Source organism: Nyctereutes procyonoides, unplaced genomic scaffold (genome assembly GCF_905146905.1).
Source record: "Nyctereutes procyonoides isolate TBG_1078 unplaced genomic scaffold, NYPRO_anot_genome, whole genome shotgun sequence".
NCBI lineage: Eukaryota > Metazoa > Chordata > Mammalia > Carnivora > Canidae > Nyctereutes > Nyctereutes procyonoides.
Window position 1 is genome coordinate 9,752,501 of NW_026575040.1, and position 14,280 is coordinate 9,766,780.

Sequence of the window (14,280 nt, forward strand, 5' to 3'; positions counted from 1 at the left end):
TGCTGCAGTCCCCGCCATGGAGATCCCCACTCACCCTTGCGCCCCTCTACCCCAGCACTCACCTAGAGACATCTCCCCTTTCCCAAATCCCCTGGAGCACGCTAGCCATTTACTCACCCAGTCAGTCAACCAAACATTAGCCTACTCACCAAGCACTGCCCGGGCACCTATCACATGCCAGGCCCCAAGCCAGACCCTAGGGACCAGAGACGCCCGCGGTCCTATCCCTGACCCCTGGGAGCTCATGGCATGGTGGGAAGAGGACATGCTGATGCTGTCGCCTCCTCAGGAAGGGACCATGATGCCTCCTCCCCCATTTCTTTTTCCCCAGCCTCCATCCCCAGGACACGTTCTGGCCCCACAGGGGAAACCAGCCACTTGGCTCCTATGCCTTACCAGGCAAGACGCCTAAGAAATGGAACTCGCTGCTCATACCGACATATAGGACCTTGTGCCCACGAAGGAGTTGGCCATGGAGTCAATGAGCTGCCCGCTGACCCCAAAATCACAGAGCTTGATCTCCCCACGGGAGTTCACGAGGATGTTGGAAGGCTTGACATCTGCAGGGGAGAGAACACAGAAAAAGGAGGGAGTTGACACAGGTAGATTGGGGGCGAGAAGAGTCAGCACTCTCCAGACAGAACAGCCCTGACCACGAGTCCCAGGACGTACTGCCATCCCACAGCCAGCTCTTGGCTTGCAAACACGGGACACCACAGTCCCTTAGTCCGTCTTGTTCAGGGTTTGAGAAAAGACTGTCAGGAGAGGAAATGGCAACCTGTTATACAAGCAGGCCAGAAAGTCAGTGGATTTCCACTCTTTGAGAATCCAGACTTGAACACATGACCCACAGGAAGGAGTCAGTTATAAATAAGATTTCAGACTTGGTTGCTTCAGTCACCCTCACTGGCAAGACGGAACAGCTACGGTTGGATCATATGGCAGAAGAACAGCACAGACAGTAAGACTTGTATGCTGGCTGAGGCCACACACCAAAGGCTCAGGGGAGGCCAGACAGGAATGCCTATTCTTGACCTTTACACCACGCACAGAGCATGGGGGTTTTACAAATATGCGTGGCAGAGGCTGGCAGCTGCCTTAGGACTGACGTCTCGGAGGTCATCTCCCAAACAGTCTCCACAGCCGCAGCAGCTATGGGCCCAGGGGAGCCCCCCGCTGCCCTACCAGGGTCAGTCAAGGCAGTGCTGCCAGAACCGGCCCCAAAGCCTTCCCTGCACTCGGACCCTCCCCTCTTCCCACCTGGCTGCCCCATCACTACTAGCTCACCGGCCCTTCCCTTTGCAGAGGGATGTGAACTTCCACCATCTCCCCTGATTCAAACTCTGCTCTGTAAAGTGGGCAGAGCAGGGTCAAGTGTTCTCATTTATAGGTGGGGAAACGAGGCTGGAACTTGGTAAAAGTCCCCAGGCCAAGGTTGTGTGGGCAGACCTCAGCAATGAGACCCCTCCCAGTAAGCAGGCCATAGCCAAGGGAAAAGCATAAACTGGACAGGCAATCTTTGATAGAAGTAATAGGGATACTCTAGAGAATATCTGGAGAATTCGAGGGAAAAAAACAAATCCCCATAATCCAAAGCTATCTGAACCACTATTCCCATTTTATTATTTTTCTCTTCAGTACTCTCAGATGAATGCATTTACAGACACCCCTTGAAGGTCGAGACCACTGCATTATATAAGTGAATATATATAAAGAGAGTAAAGAGAGTCAAGTGAGTTTTCTTGCGTTTCCTGGTGCATATAAAAGTTATGTTGGGGCACCTGGGCGGCTCACAGTAGATTAAACAGCTGACTTCCGCTCAGGTCATGATCTCAGGGTCGTGGGATTAAGTCCTAGGTCAGGCTCCCTGCTCAGCGGGGAATGTGCTTCTCCCTCTCCCTTTGCTTCCCCCACCTCGATCATGCTCACTCTCTCTCTCAAGCAAATAAATAAATAAATCTTTTTTTTTAAGTTATGCTTAAACTAGACCATAGTCTATGAAGTATACAGCAGCATTATGTTTAAGAAAATGATGTACATACCTGAATTCAAAAATACTTTACTGCTAAAAACTGTTAGCAATTACCTGAGCTTTTGGCAAGTCATAACCACTGATCACAGATCACCATAACAAACATAATAATGAAAAGTTTGAAAAATTCAAGAATTAACAAAATGTGACCCAGAGACATGAAGTGAGCAAAAACGCTGCTGGAAAAATGGTGTAGTGTAGACTCACTCGATGCAGGACTGACACAAACCATCAATCTCAAAAAAATGCAGTATCTGTAAAGCACAATAAAATGATATATGCCTGTATTTATCCTTGAACAGATTCTAACAAGTCTACAGAAGCATCTTTCCAAGGATAAAGTGAAAACAAAAAAACCCAGTCTCTTGTATCCCAATAAAGTCCTTCTCCTGCCTGTCCCTCCTCCGCCCCTCATTCCCAAGATGCTCGGCCAGCTCCAGCATCTCAGTCTCTGTGCCTCACGCCCTGGAGACAGGCCTGGAACTCAGCTCACAGCAGGGGCTCCTAAGCCCTCCAGAAAGGAAGGCTCTGAACTCACGGTGTGCATACAGGAGCACTCAGAGCCACTGGTGCAGTCTTCCCAAGACCCAGCCCTCATCATGCCACAGGACATGAGACCTTTCCAAAGGCCCTGTCACCCTCCCTGTGTCTGCTCCATAAAGACTTCCAGAATGCAGGCATCAGAAGTAACCTTAGCAGGAATCTGGTTCCCTCCCACCCTGCGGCCACATGACCCACCTCTGCTCCCCTCATCCACTTCCTATTCATGGAGCACCTGGATGCGTCAGGGCCCGTGCAGATACCAAGAAGACAAGGGCAAACAAACCGATGGGAGTGCCTACTGTCAGCTTACATTTTAGCGTGCGTACAGACAAAAACCAACCAACAAATGGGCAGCGTCAGGTGGTCTCAAGGGCCATGAAAACCAGGTAAGACCACACACCATGAGGGGGAGGGTGCCTCTGAGCAGGGAGGAGGACCCTTAGGAACGACCTGGATAGAGTCATGCAGCCTCCCGCAGAATCCCTTTGGGATGTCAGGGACTGAACCTGTCTTCTGTTTCTTCTCCACACCTAGAATGAGGGCAGGCCCCAACACACACTTCCAGCTGAGGAGCCACGGTCTTCACCCACACAGTACCGTGGCCCTTTTCCAACGGAGGACACACACCCCACCCCAGAGGAGAGTGTCCAGTGTGTGGCAGGTGACGCCAAGTGGCGGGGAGATGGTGCTCGCAGGAGGCGCCGCAGGGAGAGCACACAGGAGGCACTCCAACCTGGACGGCCCTTCACCCCTGTGCCTCCCTCACCTCCCAAAGGAGCCCAAGGCAGGTTAGGCTCTGTTTTTGAGCAAAAGAACAGCCCTGGCTAAAGACACCTGTATTCAAATCCCGCCCTGCCATCTGCTCCACCCAGCGGCCTTGAGCCAGGCCCTCTGCTTCTCTAGCACCGGCCTGCCTGTGGGTTACCAGCCTGCGGATGGTAACAATCACAGCTCCTGTGACCTTACCCGATGGTGACCAAGACCAACCTAATGCGGGGTCGGCATTTACAGGGCACACAATGTTACAGAGACAAAAGGATTCTTTCACAGGCCACCCTCCACGAGGAGCAGTTCATAGCACCAGACACCTGCTTCCTCCCTCCCCCCAGAGAGCCTCCCCCACCTTCCACCCCCACCCCCACCCAGGTTTTCCTTCTTCTGCTGGTTCAGATGCTTCTCTCCAGGCTGCAGCTGCTGCTCAGGAGTGGCTACACGGCCTCTGTCACTGCGTGGATCTGATTTCTATTCACATGGCAAGCAAGCCTCTTTTTCTCCAAACTTATGTAACACCACTCTCCTCCATCGCTGACTGTCAGCTCCCGCTTCCCCCACTGCCAGGGAACAACACTGCCTGGGAGGCTGCAGAAACCATGGGGGATGGGGTCAGAGGAGCAGAGGGAAACCCTGAGATTTCCCTGCCTGGACCACACCCTAGGAGCCACTCCCACTGCACACACTCCCTCCTGGTGACCTGGATGCTCCCTCCTGGTGACCTGGAGGGCAGACAAGAGACTGCCTGCAGACCTGGGCCTCCAAAGCCCTCAACTACAGAGCATGTGGCTGAGCCACGAGGCTGGGACACGCTTCCTTCTGGCAGCCCCAGCCAAATCAGGCTCTTCTCTGGGGGCATAAAAGGTCCATGTCATACAAGTCCAGAGAGACTGCTTCCTCCAACTGGCAGCGTCCCACCTTTGCTCTCCACCATCACTTCCCTTGTTCTTCCATCCTATCCCCACATCCTCCTCCTCACTCAGTCCTGCACAGAAATCGGTGCTCCTGCAGTGGGAAAGTCCCCACCTCTCGGCCTGCCTTTCCACATTAGCCACAGAGCCCAAAGTCCTCCCTCCCTCTCCAGCTTCCTGCTGTGTCGGGCCCCAGCTCAGGCCTGCCCCTCTAACCATGCCTCCCCCCTCCCCCACATGTGAAACACGCACTCTTCCAGCCCACCCTCACCTCCAGGTCCAGGTCCAAGTTTTCAAGGGTCCCCTTCCTCATTTGGGAGCCTGCCCTGTTCCTGGAGCCCTCCAAGGTTTCATCGGGCTTCCTCCCACAATGTCCTAGCAGCAACCCCAACCACTGTTCACATCACAGGCCCAGGCCCCCTCTACTTCCCAAAGCCTTCTCCAGGCTGTGGGTTCCCTTTCTCACCCTCCAATATCAAGAGGTCGAGACTGGGAGGAGCCACAGGACCTAGCGGGCTGGGCTGCATTCTGAAGGAAGCGCCCAGCATCCATGAGGCCCCCAGGCTGACAAGCTTCCCCGGGGAAACCTCTGAGGAGCCATGGTTTGTTGCCCCAATCCTGCTCAGGCCCTGCAACAATGAGGACGAGTAAGTCCTCCTTCCTCAGAAACAAACAAGGAGGTTTTATGAAAAAAGTGGACAAAGTATTTTCTTCTTTCCTATTTTCTGCCCCAGAAAATAACCACTGTGCAAAGCCTTCTGATCCTTCCCCCAAGAGCACGTAATTTTTACTTAATTTCTGAGCATTTTCTACCCCTGTAAAACAAAGGGTTTGGATTAAATAATTCAGGGGGTCATGTGCTTATTTTATAAACACAACTGAGCTATGAATAAAAGGACACGGTTCTTCAAGGCCATCCACAAGGAGAGACGGGACACGAAAAGTAACAAGAACGTCGTACACATGTGTACGATGGTGAGGGCGAAAGGAGAGGGCCTGAGGGCACTGTGGACTGATACTCTAAATTCTTCCACCCAGCCAGGCTCAACGCCAGCCTGACTAGTGGGCAGCTCCCATCAGGCAGATGCAGCAAGGCAAGTGTCAGCCCCCCAAAGGGTATGATCGAGTAACCTCGTTTCATTTGGCAGAGAAGAATATTATAGGAAGTTGCATTCGCTATGGAAGTGGGGGTGCACACGATGGAAGAGAGGGCATGAAGAAAGAGAGGGCAGGGGAGCGGCAGAGGGGATAGGGAACGCAAGAGAAATAGGAGGAAGGAAAAAGAAATGAGGGCCCCAGAGAAAGAAGCAAGCTGAGTGATGCCTGGAAGCGAGACTCCGGCTCATCTGTGACAAAGGCTAAATCCAAAAGTGAGATGACTTTGGATAAGTGAGTTAAAGGTTACAGAAATGAAGGCAAATGAGATTTTTAAATGATTACTTTAGGCCTCAAATGATCCCTTCTTAGCAACCCTGGAAGGTCCCTAATAACCCTTCTCTAAAAGTGAAGAAACAGAAGGGAAAAGTGGCCAACCCTGGTATGTCAAATAATGTTCTCCACAGAGCCACCTCCAGTTACCTTACCCATGACCTCAGGGAGCTAATTAAATAGCAACCTAATTAACATTCAGAGAAAATCCCAAACCCTTCAATTAGCCCTGAACTGTAACCTCCTCTCCCACCCAACCTCCTCAAGAGCACCGCTTTCTCCTCTCGCTGCCTTCTCCCAGGGAAGGAGAAGGGATGCAGCTGCCAGGGCGGGGGTGGGGGGATGGCACAGGCAAGCCCAGAGGGCCTGGGAAGACGCCATAACAGCTCTGGTTCATCGAAGACCTCCTATGCCAGGCCTTTTAAATACAGTCTTCTTTAATCCTCGCAACAATGGTGAGAAGCAAGCCCCCTACCCCCTGGTGTACAGATGAGAACAGTGAGGCCCAGAGTCAGGGAGAGGTCTGTCAAGATTACACGGGGAGCTAATGGCAGAGGCTACAGTAGCACTCAGACTCTTGATTATCCAGAGCCGAGGTAACTGGGCTCTAGATGACCGAGCAAACGGTGAGCTGTACTCCAAAGTTTCAGAAAAGCCATTATTTAGTTGCGGGTGACAGTGGTCAGATGGTACAAACTTCCAGTTGTAAGACAAATATTCCTGGGGTGCAACGAACAACACAGTGACTATATTTAACAATACTGGATTGTTCATTTGTAAGTTGCTAAGAGAGTACTTTTTTTTTTTTTTAAGATTGTATTTATTCATGAGAGACACAGGCAGAGGGAGAAGCAAGCTCCTCACAGGGAGCCCAATGTGGGACTGGATCTGGGGCCTCCAGAATCAGGCCCTGGGCTGAAGGTGGCGCCAAACCGCTGAGCCACCTGGGCAGCTTTTTTTTTTTTTTTTTTAAAGAAATCCCTCCATCCAACATGGGGCTTGAACTCACAACCCCAAGATCAAGACTCACAATGTCTACTGACTGAGGCAGCCAGAAGCTCCTGCAAGTTCTTAAAAGTTCTCATCATAAGAAAAAAAAATACAATCGCATGCTGGTATTAACTATACTTACTGTGGTGATCCATCCATCAAACCAGCATGCCTTACACCCGAAACCAACACAATGTTATGTCAATCATATCTCAATTTTTTTTTTAAGTTGTGGTAGGGGAAGAAGGTCACCCACATTATAAATGTAACAGGCTTTTTCTGGGAACAGGACAAATAAATCATCTAAGACTCATGAGAGAAAAGACTTCTCTGCTCCAGGAGATGAGAGCTTCCTTCTCAGCATAGGCGCCCTGTCCCACCTTCAGAAACTTGCAGACAAGGAACCAGAGGCTGCTTCCCACCTCCTCCCGCTTTAACAACCGAGTTCAACCACGGGACTTCTGGAGCCTGGTCCTAACAAGCAGGTGCTTTCACCTCTGCACTTCTTACAACCCAGGCCACTGAGTGCCATTTAATTTTTCTTCCCTCCCAAGACTCATCAGTTTTGAAATGCTTTCATTTTCTACCTCTGTGTGCCCTGTTCTGCAAATTTGGTGTTAATCTCCTGACCCATAAGGCACATGAAATGTCAGCAATTAAACGAGACAGTATTGCCAGCGCTCAGAATCCATTTTTCTTTTTCAGATTTTGGTTTCCATTAGTATATGCCATTGCAAGAAATGGTCAATTTTTTTTTAATTTTTTTTTTATTTATTTATGATAGTCACACAGAGAGGGAGAGAGAGGCAGAGACATAGGCAGAGGGAGAAGCAGGCTCCATGCACCGGGAGCCCGACGTGGGATTCGATCCCGGGTCTCCAGGATCGCGCCCTGGGCCAAAGGCAGGCGCCAAACCGCTGCGCCACCCAGGGATCCCCGAAATGGTCAATTTTTAAAGGAGGATGCAACAAAAGCCACAACAAAAAGTACATCATGGGTTACACTCAAAAAAGAGAGGCAGGGGCAGGGATGGTGGTAGTGGAGACAGTGAAAGGAAAAGAAGGGGCAATCACAGGAAAAGCTTATGGGTCCCTGATTCCTGGTCTCTCATCTTCAATGACTCCCTAATAATATTTGGCAGAGCAGCCCCATTTTACAGACACAGAAATAAAGGCTTAAGGAGACAGATGTCCCTTGCCAAAGATCACACAGAAAAACTTTTCCACTAAAGAAACCGGCCACAAGCACACATTTCCCTTTGCTGGCTGTGGGCTAATTCAGAGGACAGCACATCTATCACGAAGCCAATCACCCACCTGAAGGCAGGAAAACAATGCTGGCTAATGTGGATACTTCTCATCCACAATTCAAGAGAGGGGAATTAGCTTAAAAAATGTGTTTGACGTGCTGAAGGGTAATTTTCCTCAGCAGCAGTAGACGGGCATAAAAGATTGGAAAAAGGAAAGATAGAGAAAGCTGGAGATCTCATTTTTAAATGCCAAGGAGAGGGAATTTCTAGTAGCATCACTGTATTTATGACGGCCCAAGCTCCATCAAAGTAAGGCATGACCATATGTACCTGGGTCACAAGTTCACATCACGCACCAGAGAAGCCTGGAAATTCCAGGATGTCAAGAGGCCACTCATCGTCATTTCTAGCTTAGGTTGGGACAGACCCCTAAAAAAGACACTTAGCAGAGTGTGTGTGCCAATTTACAAACGTGAGCCAGATGGACGAGACAGTCCTTGTGGAGCCTCCTGAGCAGAGCCCTCCCCAACTACACACTCTTCTTTGGGAGACATGCTCCTCCCTCTCACCAAACAAGAGCTCCAGGTGGACATCACAGCCTCAAGGTTTCCCTTAGAAGTGAGGCTTTGTGATGTGAGAGAGAACAGGACACAGATCTCCCAGGATTACTCTCAGCCTGGGCCACCAGGCCTTTCGTCAAGGGACCAGCTAGAGCCTCAAGACACAAGCTTGGGCCTCACACTCCTTTGCACCACAGCTGCCTTGGGAAGGGCCAGGGAGCAAGTCTTCTAACTGCCTTCCCCTCCCTATCTGAATGCACAGGCACCTGCCCTTTGCTCTCCTCAGGCTTCCAGAATAAACCCTGACCACCTCTCTCCACCTGCTCCCCAACAACCGCTCCCCCCAGCTGCCCACCAAGCCACTATCCTGACTCAGACCCACCCACATCATCTCTTACTGGACCATGACAACAGCCTCCTAACTGTCCTCTCTCCCCCTCGAGCTCATCTTAGCCACAGCAGCCGGGGCCCTCTTCTTCCAAGAATCGCTCACCTTACTTCCCTGCATAGGAGCCCTCCTCTGTTCCCCTCTGCCTATGATGATATCCAGCCCCTGAGCAGAGCAGTGAAGACCCCCTCGAGTGCCTTAAGCATTCCTTATCGACTCCCACCACACGCCATCAGGAACCTAGACAACCCAAACAGCTTGCTGTTCCCTGTGAGGACTGATCTGCGTTCTCTGCCTCTGTTGCCACGATTCATGCGCTCCCCTCTACCTGGGATTCCAGCTCAGGGCCAGTTACACCCCCTCCACAGTGCTTCCCTAAAGGGACTGAGGAAGAACTCTCCCTCCTCCAAAGGCCCATCTGCCTCGCTTAAAGAGCGAAGAGACACTCATCTGGAGCCCTGATCCATCTCTGTGGGTCTAGCAGCTGAGGTAATTCTAGAGAGAATGGGACTCACATTTCTCACCAAGAGACCAGCACACTGGATTCTAGCTACTGATTAGCCACTCTCTGTTTCTCTCCATCTGTAAGGTGGAGCAGTCTAGACAGGGTTCAAAGGAATCAGTTTTCCTGTAAATTCACTGCCCCCGCCCCCAAGGCTGTCACCACATGACTGGTGAATAAGACTAGCATGTAGAGGAAGCAGGAGTGCAGCCCAGCCACCCTCTGGACGCTCTGGGCAGCCTACAGATGGTGGCACAAGGACACCCCCTTCCACCCAGGCAGGACTGTGGTCAGAACAAAGACCCATGTGCAGCCTCAGGGGCCACTGTGACCTTCTGCTCAGGGAAGCCTGGCAGGACACCAGAAAAGGCCCGGCAGGTAGGACAGGGCCTGGCAAAGGCCACAGAAGAAGCCACTCAGAAACTTATCACATGTGAGCCTGCTACACACGGCTTGTAAAACAAAACAAAAACACACCTGGGCCACTTCCAATCTTGCCTGTCAGTGCCAACAGCAAGACGAAGATGTCAGGGTTCTAACCGCGACCCTGGCGGAGGGCACAGTTCCTTCAGAGGCTGTTGCTAGCACACCCACAATGTGCTCCAGACACTCCCAACTGTCCCCGGGGCCGTGATCCAAAAACAATCAGAGTCTCAGCAGAAGCCTCAACAATTATTCTGGCCCAACAGCTCCCTGGGCAATAAGGAGCTGCCCCAGGGTGCCCTCCTAGCAGGACGGCCCCGCATGAGCTACTCGAGCTCTGAAGAGAGCCATGGCCGGGCATCCCCTCAGAAGTCTAGGCTGGTGGTGCCAGGGCACTGTGGGCCCAGGCTACTAATCCAACACGGCACATAAGCATCAGGCAGGCTACACACTACCCCAGCTGACAGAAGGAAAAGAAAAATGAGCTGAGGCATAGCTTAAAACTATTCTTGGCATTTATTGATCTTCATCAGCCAGCAATTCCACGGCAGAAACAATTTATGGGTTAAGCTGTATAAATGCTCTACCAATTTAACTTATATAACTTATATAATGTTTCTTCAGAGTCTTGATCAAAGTAAGACCTTGATTAGCAGAGTGGGCTAAGAAGAATGACAGGCTGGCAATGCAAATCACCACTGTAAGTGGCGTGAAGCACTTACATCCTTAGGACCCCCACCTCCCACCCTGGAACTCAGAGCCTAACCACCTGAGTCCGCTTTAGAGACACCAAACCTAGGAGCTCCTGCCACAGGGAGTGCAAGGACCACTTTGAAACCTTTGTGGTTAATACCCATCAGAGCTTCAGGATCAGTGAAAAACCCTCTCTCTCTCCTACCTACGCCATCCACCAGGTTTTCACCAAGAACTCAAAGCTGAAAACCCCAGAGCTTCCTCTTGCACTTAAATTCTAAGGTTTCCTTAGTTGTGGGAAATTCTTCTTCCCCTTAAAACCCAGTAATCAGGAAGCTTTCTCTGTAAAGGACCACAGAGCAAATATTTTTAGGCTTTGAGGGTCATATGGTCTCTTTCACACGCAATCACTTACCTTTGCCATTATAGCACAAAAACAGTCATGAAAAACAAATATGCATGCTATGTTCCAACAAAACTTCATTATGGACACTGAAATTTGAATTTAAAACAATTATCATATATCACAAAATTCTAAAAAACAATTCTTGGCTTGCAGGCCCTACAAAAATAGACAGTAGACCTATGTGGCCTGTGGGCCGCCAGTCTGCCCACCCCTGCTTAAATGTTTAATTATTGCTTTGATCTGTTAACAGCTTTTTGTCTTTCTGACCCAGTGCTTGATCATATTAGTAGCAAAATATAGTTTTTCTTCCTAATTTGGTAGCTTTCAGCCTCTGTTCCTCCTTTCCACCTCCTGGTAATAAAGCCCCTCTTTTCATTTGGGGTAGGCTCCTCCCAACAAGTGTTTTTGCTAGGGTGTCAACCAACAAGCCCCATCTATCCCACCACAGAGTAGGTTATAATCCCAGGTGGAAAACCAGACCACCAGTCCCTGGAACAAGTGATTGGCCCAAAAGTGGGTGGGTACTAGCAGCACAGCCAATCAGTGATTCAGGCCTACAGGACAGTGGGCAGAGCTCTTTCTCTGGAACAGAACACTAAGGACTGAGGTCCCTGCTGCCCCCAATGAAAAGCCTCAAGACTGTAAAGGAGGCCCACACCATGAGTAATGCTGAGAGGTAACAGGGTCCTGAGGCTGTCTTTTCAACCCCATATTCATCCCTGCCTTCTAACAGGTGACCCACACTAATATTCTTTTGATTAAGTAATCTTGCATTGGATTTTGACACAACCAAAGAATCCTAATTATATCACATCAAATTCTATTTGAAAGTTGGCAGGGTAGCAGCGATTCATGCATAAAAAAATGACACTGGCTGTGTTCCACCACCCTGTATTTCGAGACATTTTTCCCCTGTTAGACTCCAAGCTCCTGGAGGACACAATGTATTTCTGAGCCATCTTTATGCCCTCTGGAGTGATTCACTTAGTACCTTGTACTTAGAGGTATTCTATGAATATTACACAAATACTACTTTCTTTGCATATAGGAAGCCAACAGTGAGGAGAAGGGCAAATCAACATGGAGGAACATGTGCACATACATACCCATGATTATACCAAAAAACGTTACCCAGAGATTCCAGACAAAACTAATACCGACTCTCTGATGAGCGGCCCACAAACTACATACACCAGGCTAAGCCACACAGTCTGCTTTGCCCTTTGAACACTCGGGGGAATAGAATATAATGTCTACACAAAAGCAAGACAGACTGGCAGAGGACTTCAACTACTCCTTGACCTCCATCTGTTCTTTCCAATTGATTAAGTTCTTCTTTCCAGCTTATCTTCCAACTCAGGCAAAAGACCTGGAAGGCAAAGCATCCTGTGATGGGAACTATCCCTTCGGGCAACAGGGACTGCCCTGAGGCCAGCAAGACCCCCACAAGACCCCACATGACTGACCCCAAAACAATGATCCACCTGACCTGACCTTGACTACCCACATGCACGTACCCATCGACCTTTGTCCCACATTTTCCTTAAAAACCTCCAAGTGGAAAAAAAACAAAACAAAACAAAACAAAACCTCCAAGTGTTTTCAGCCTTCTGGAGACACTAGTCTGCTACCTTCTCAGTGTTGGCCTCACTGAAACAAATTCCTTTCTTGTTTCACCACCAGTCTTCTCTCTGCCTTTGGATTGTCCATGGCCAGTGGTCAAACCTAGTATGTGTGGTACCCCCGGAGCCAGGTGCTCTTGCACCCTTGTCCCCCGCTACAGGATCACAGCAGATGGGTTCCCTGCAAACAAAGTCCAGAACAGCAGGCCATCACCTCAGACAGTGGTGATGTACAGTAGTACGGAATATGAGCCGTACTAGTCAGGCCCATGAAGTCCTGCTCTACAGCCGCAAAGACAGGTCCCTTCAGGAATGAGGCTGAGAACCTGGTTCGCACCCAGCATGGACAGACACATCAGAGATATATGAAAGCTAGCCATATGCATGCCCAAAGCAGGGTATCTCACTAGGGCCAACAGTCCTTCAACTTACCTGGTCGACTAAAAATAAGTGAAAACTTTCAAGAGACTATTACCTAGGTGGAAAAAAACAGTACTTAAATGGCACCTGGAAATGGTCTCCCCCCAACTACCATTATGGCTCTTCCTCTCACAGAAAGTCATTTCTGAGTTCAGGTGTGCCTAGTGTTGTATCACCCACAATATTCCCACACCCACCATTAGGCTAAGAAGGCCTCAATGCCCCAGCAGCAGCACCCCAGGGGTAGCTAGCTGAGGAACAAGGACAACTGCTTTTCTGCTTACACAACCCAACCTCCCAACCAGAGGGGCCCTGGTTCCTGCCCTACTCAAGTGTGGGAGTCTAGCTTTTTAAAAAATTCTCTCAACTTTTCCAGGATCTCAAAACACTTAGGCATTTTGAGATACTTAAACCAGCATCTGGCAATCACAAAAACCTACTGACTGATCTGTTAAGCAACAGTAACACAGATTGCCCATGATGTTGGTCAAGCACTATTTTAAGCGCTTGTAGGCATTGTCTCAATCCTCACAGCCCTGGAGGTAGACTATTCCTCCTGAGGCTTGGAGAAGTTAAATAACTTGCCCAAGGTTACACATTCAGTAGCACAGTCAGAATTCAAACCCTGAACTTTTGTCACCAGGACAGAGTGAAAAACTGGCTGAAATATTTTCTAGCTGCTCCCAAAGAGACAGAACCTATCCCTCTACATTTTTAGTCCTGACTGGATCACATGACTTTTTTTTTAAAAAAGCCAACAGGACATTAACCTGATGGAAACAGAGGTTTAAATGGTGCTTTAGTAGTAGGGTTACTCCTCTCTTATTACTGAAACCCCAAGACCATCATGGGAAGAAGCCAGAGAGTTTGTGTCTCAGAGGATGAGTGAAAACATGAGGAAAGAGGTCCAACCAGCCCACAAAATTACAGAGAGTAAATCACTGCTGGTTTATTGTGGGGGTTTTTTCCTCTAATTTTTACTTAATAAGATATTTACTTGAGAGAGCGAGAGCAGGTGGAGGGGCAGAGAGAGAGAGAATCTCAAGCGGATTCCACACTGAGCACAGGGGCCTGATGTGGGGCTCAATCTCACAACCCATGAAATCATAACCTGAACTGAAACCAAGAGTTGGATGCTCAACAGATTGAGCCCCCAGGTACCCCATGACACTGCTGTTTTTAAACTACTAAGGGTTGGGCTGGTTTATTGCACAGTGAAAACTCATTGAAATAACCACCAAGCTTTCAACCAGGAAATCAATTATCAGCAAGTAGGAATAAAGAAAAATGTACAGCCAAGAAAAAGCCCCCGCAGGTTTCCCCATTTCACCTCAAGGACATA

The 14,280-nt window shown here is 49.5% G+C and overlaps 1 protein-coding gene across 1 annotated transcript in view; it reads right to left on the bottom strand.

Annotated features, from left to right (window-relative positions):
* MAP2K1 (mitogen-activated protein kinase kinase 1) overlaps nt 1-14,280 on the bottom strand; it is a 78,113-nt gene that overhangs the window by 8,068 nt on the left and 55,765 nt on the right. The window contains exon 6 of the mRNA XM_055320007.1: nt 436-560. Within this exon, the coding sequence (XP_055175982.1) occupies nt 436-560 (125 nt within the window). The remainder of the gene's footprint in view (nt 1-435; nt 561-14,280) is intronic.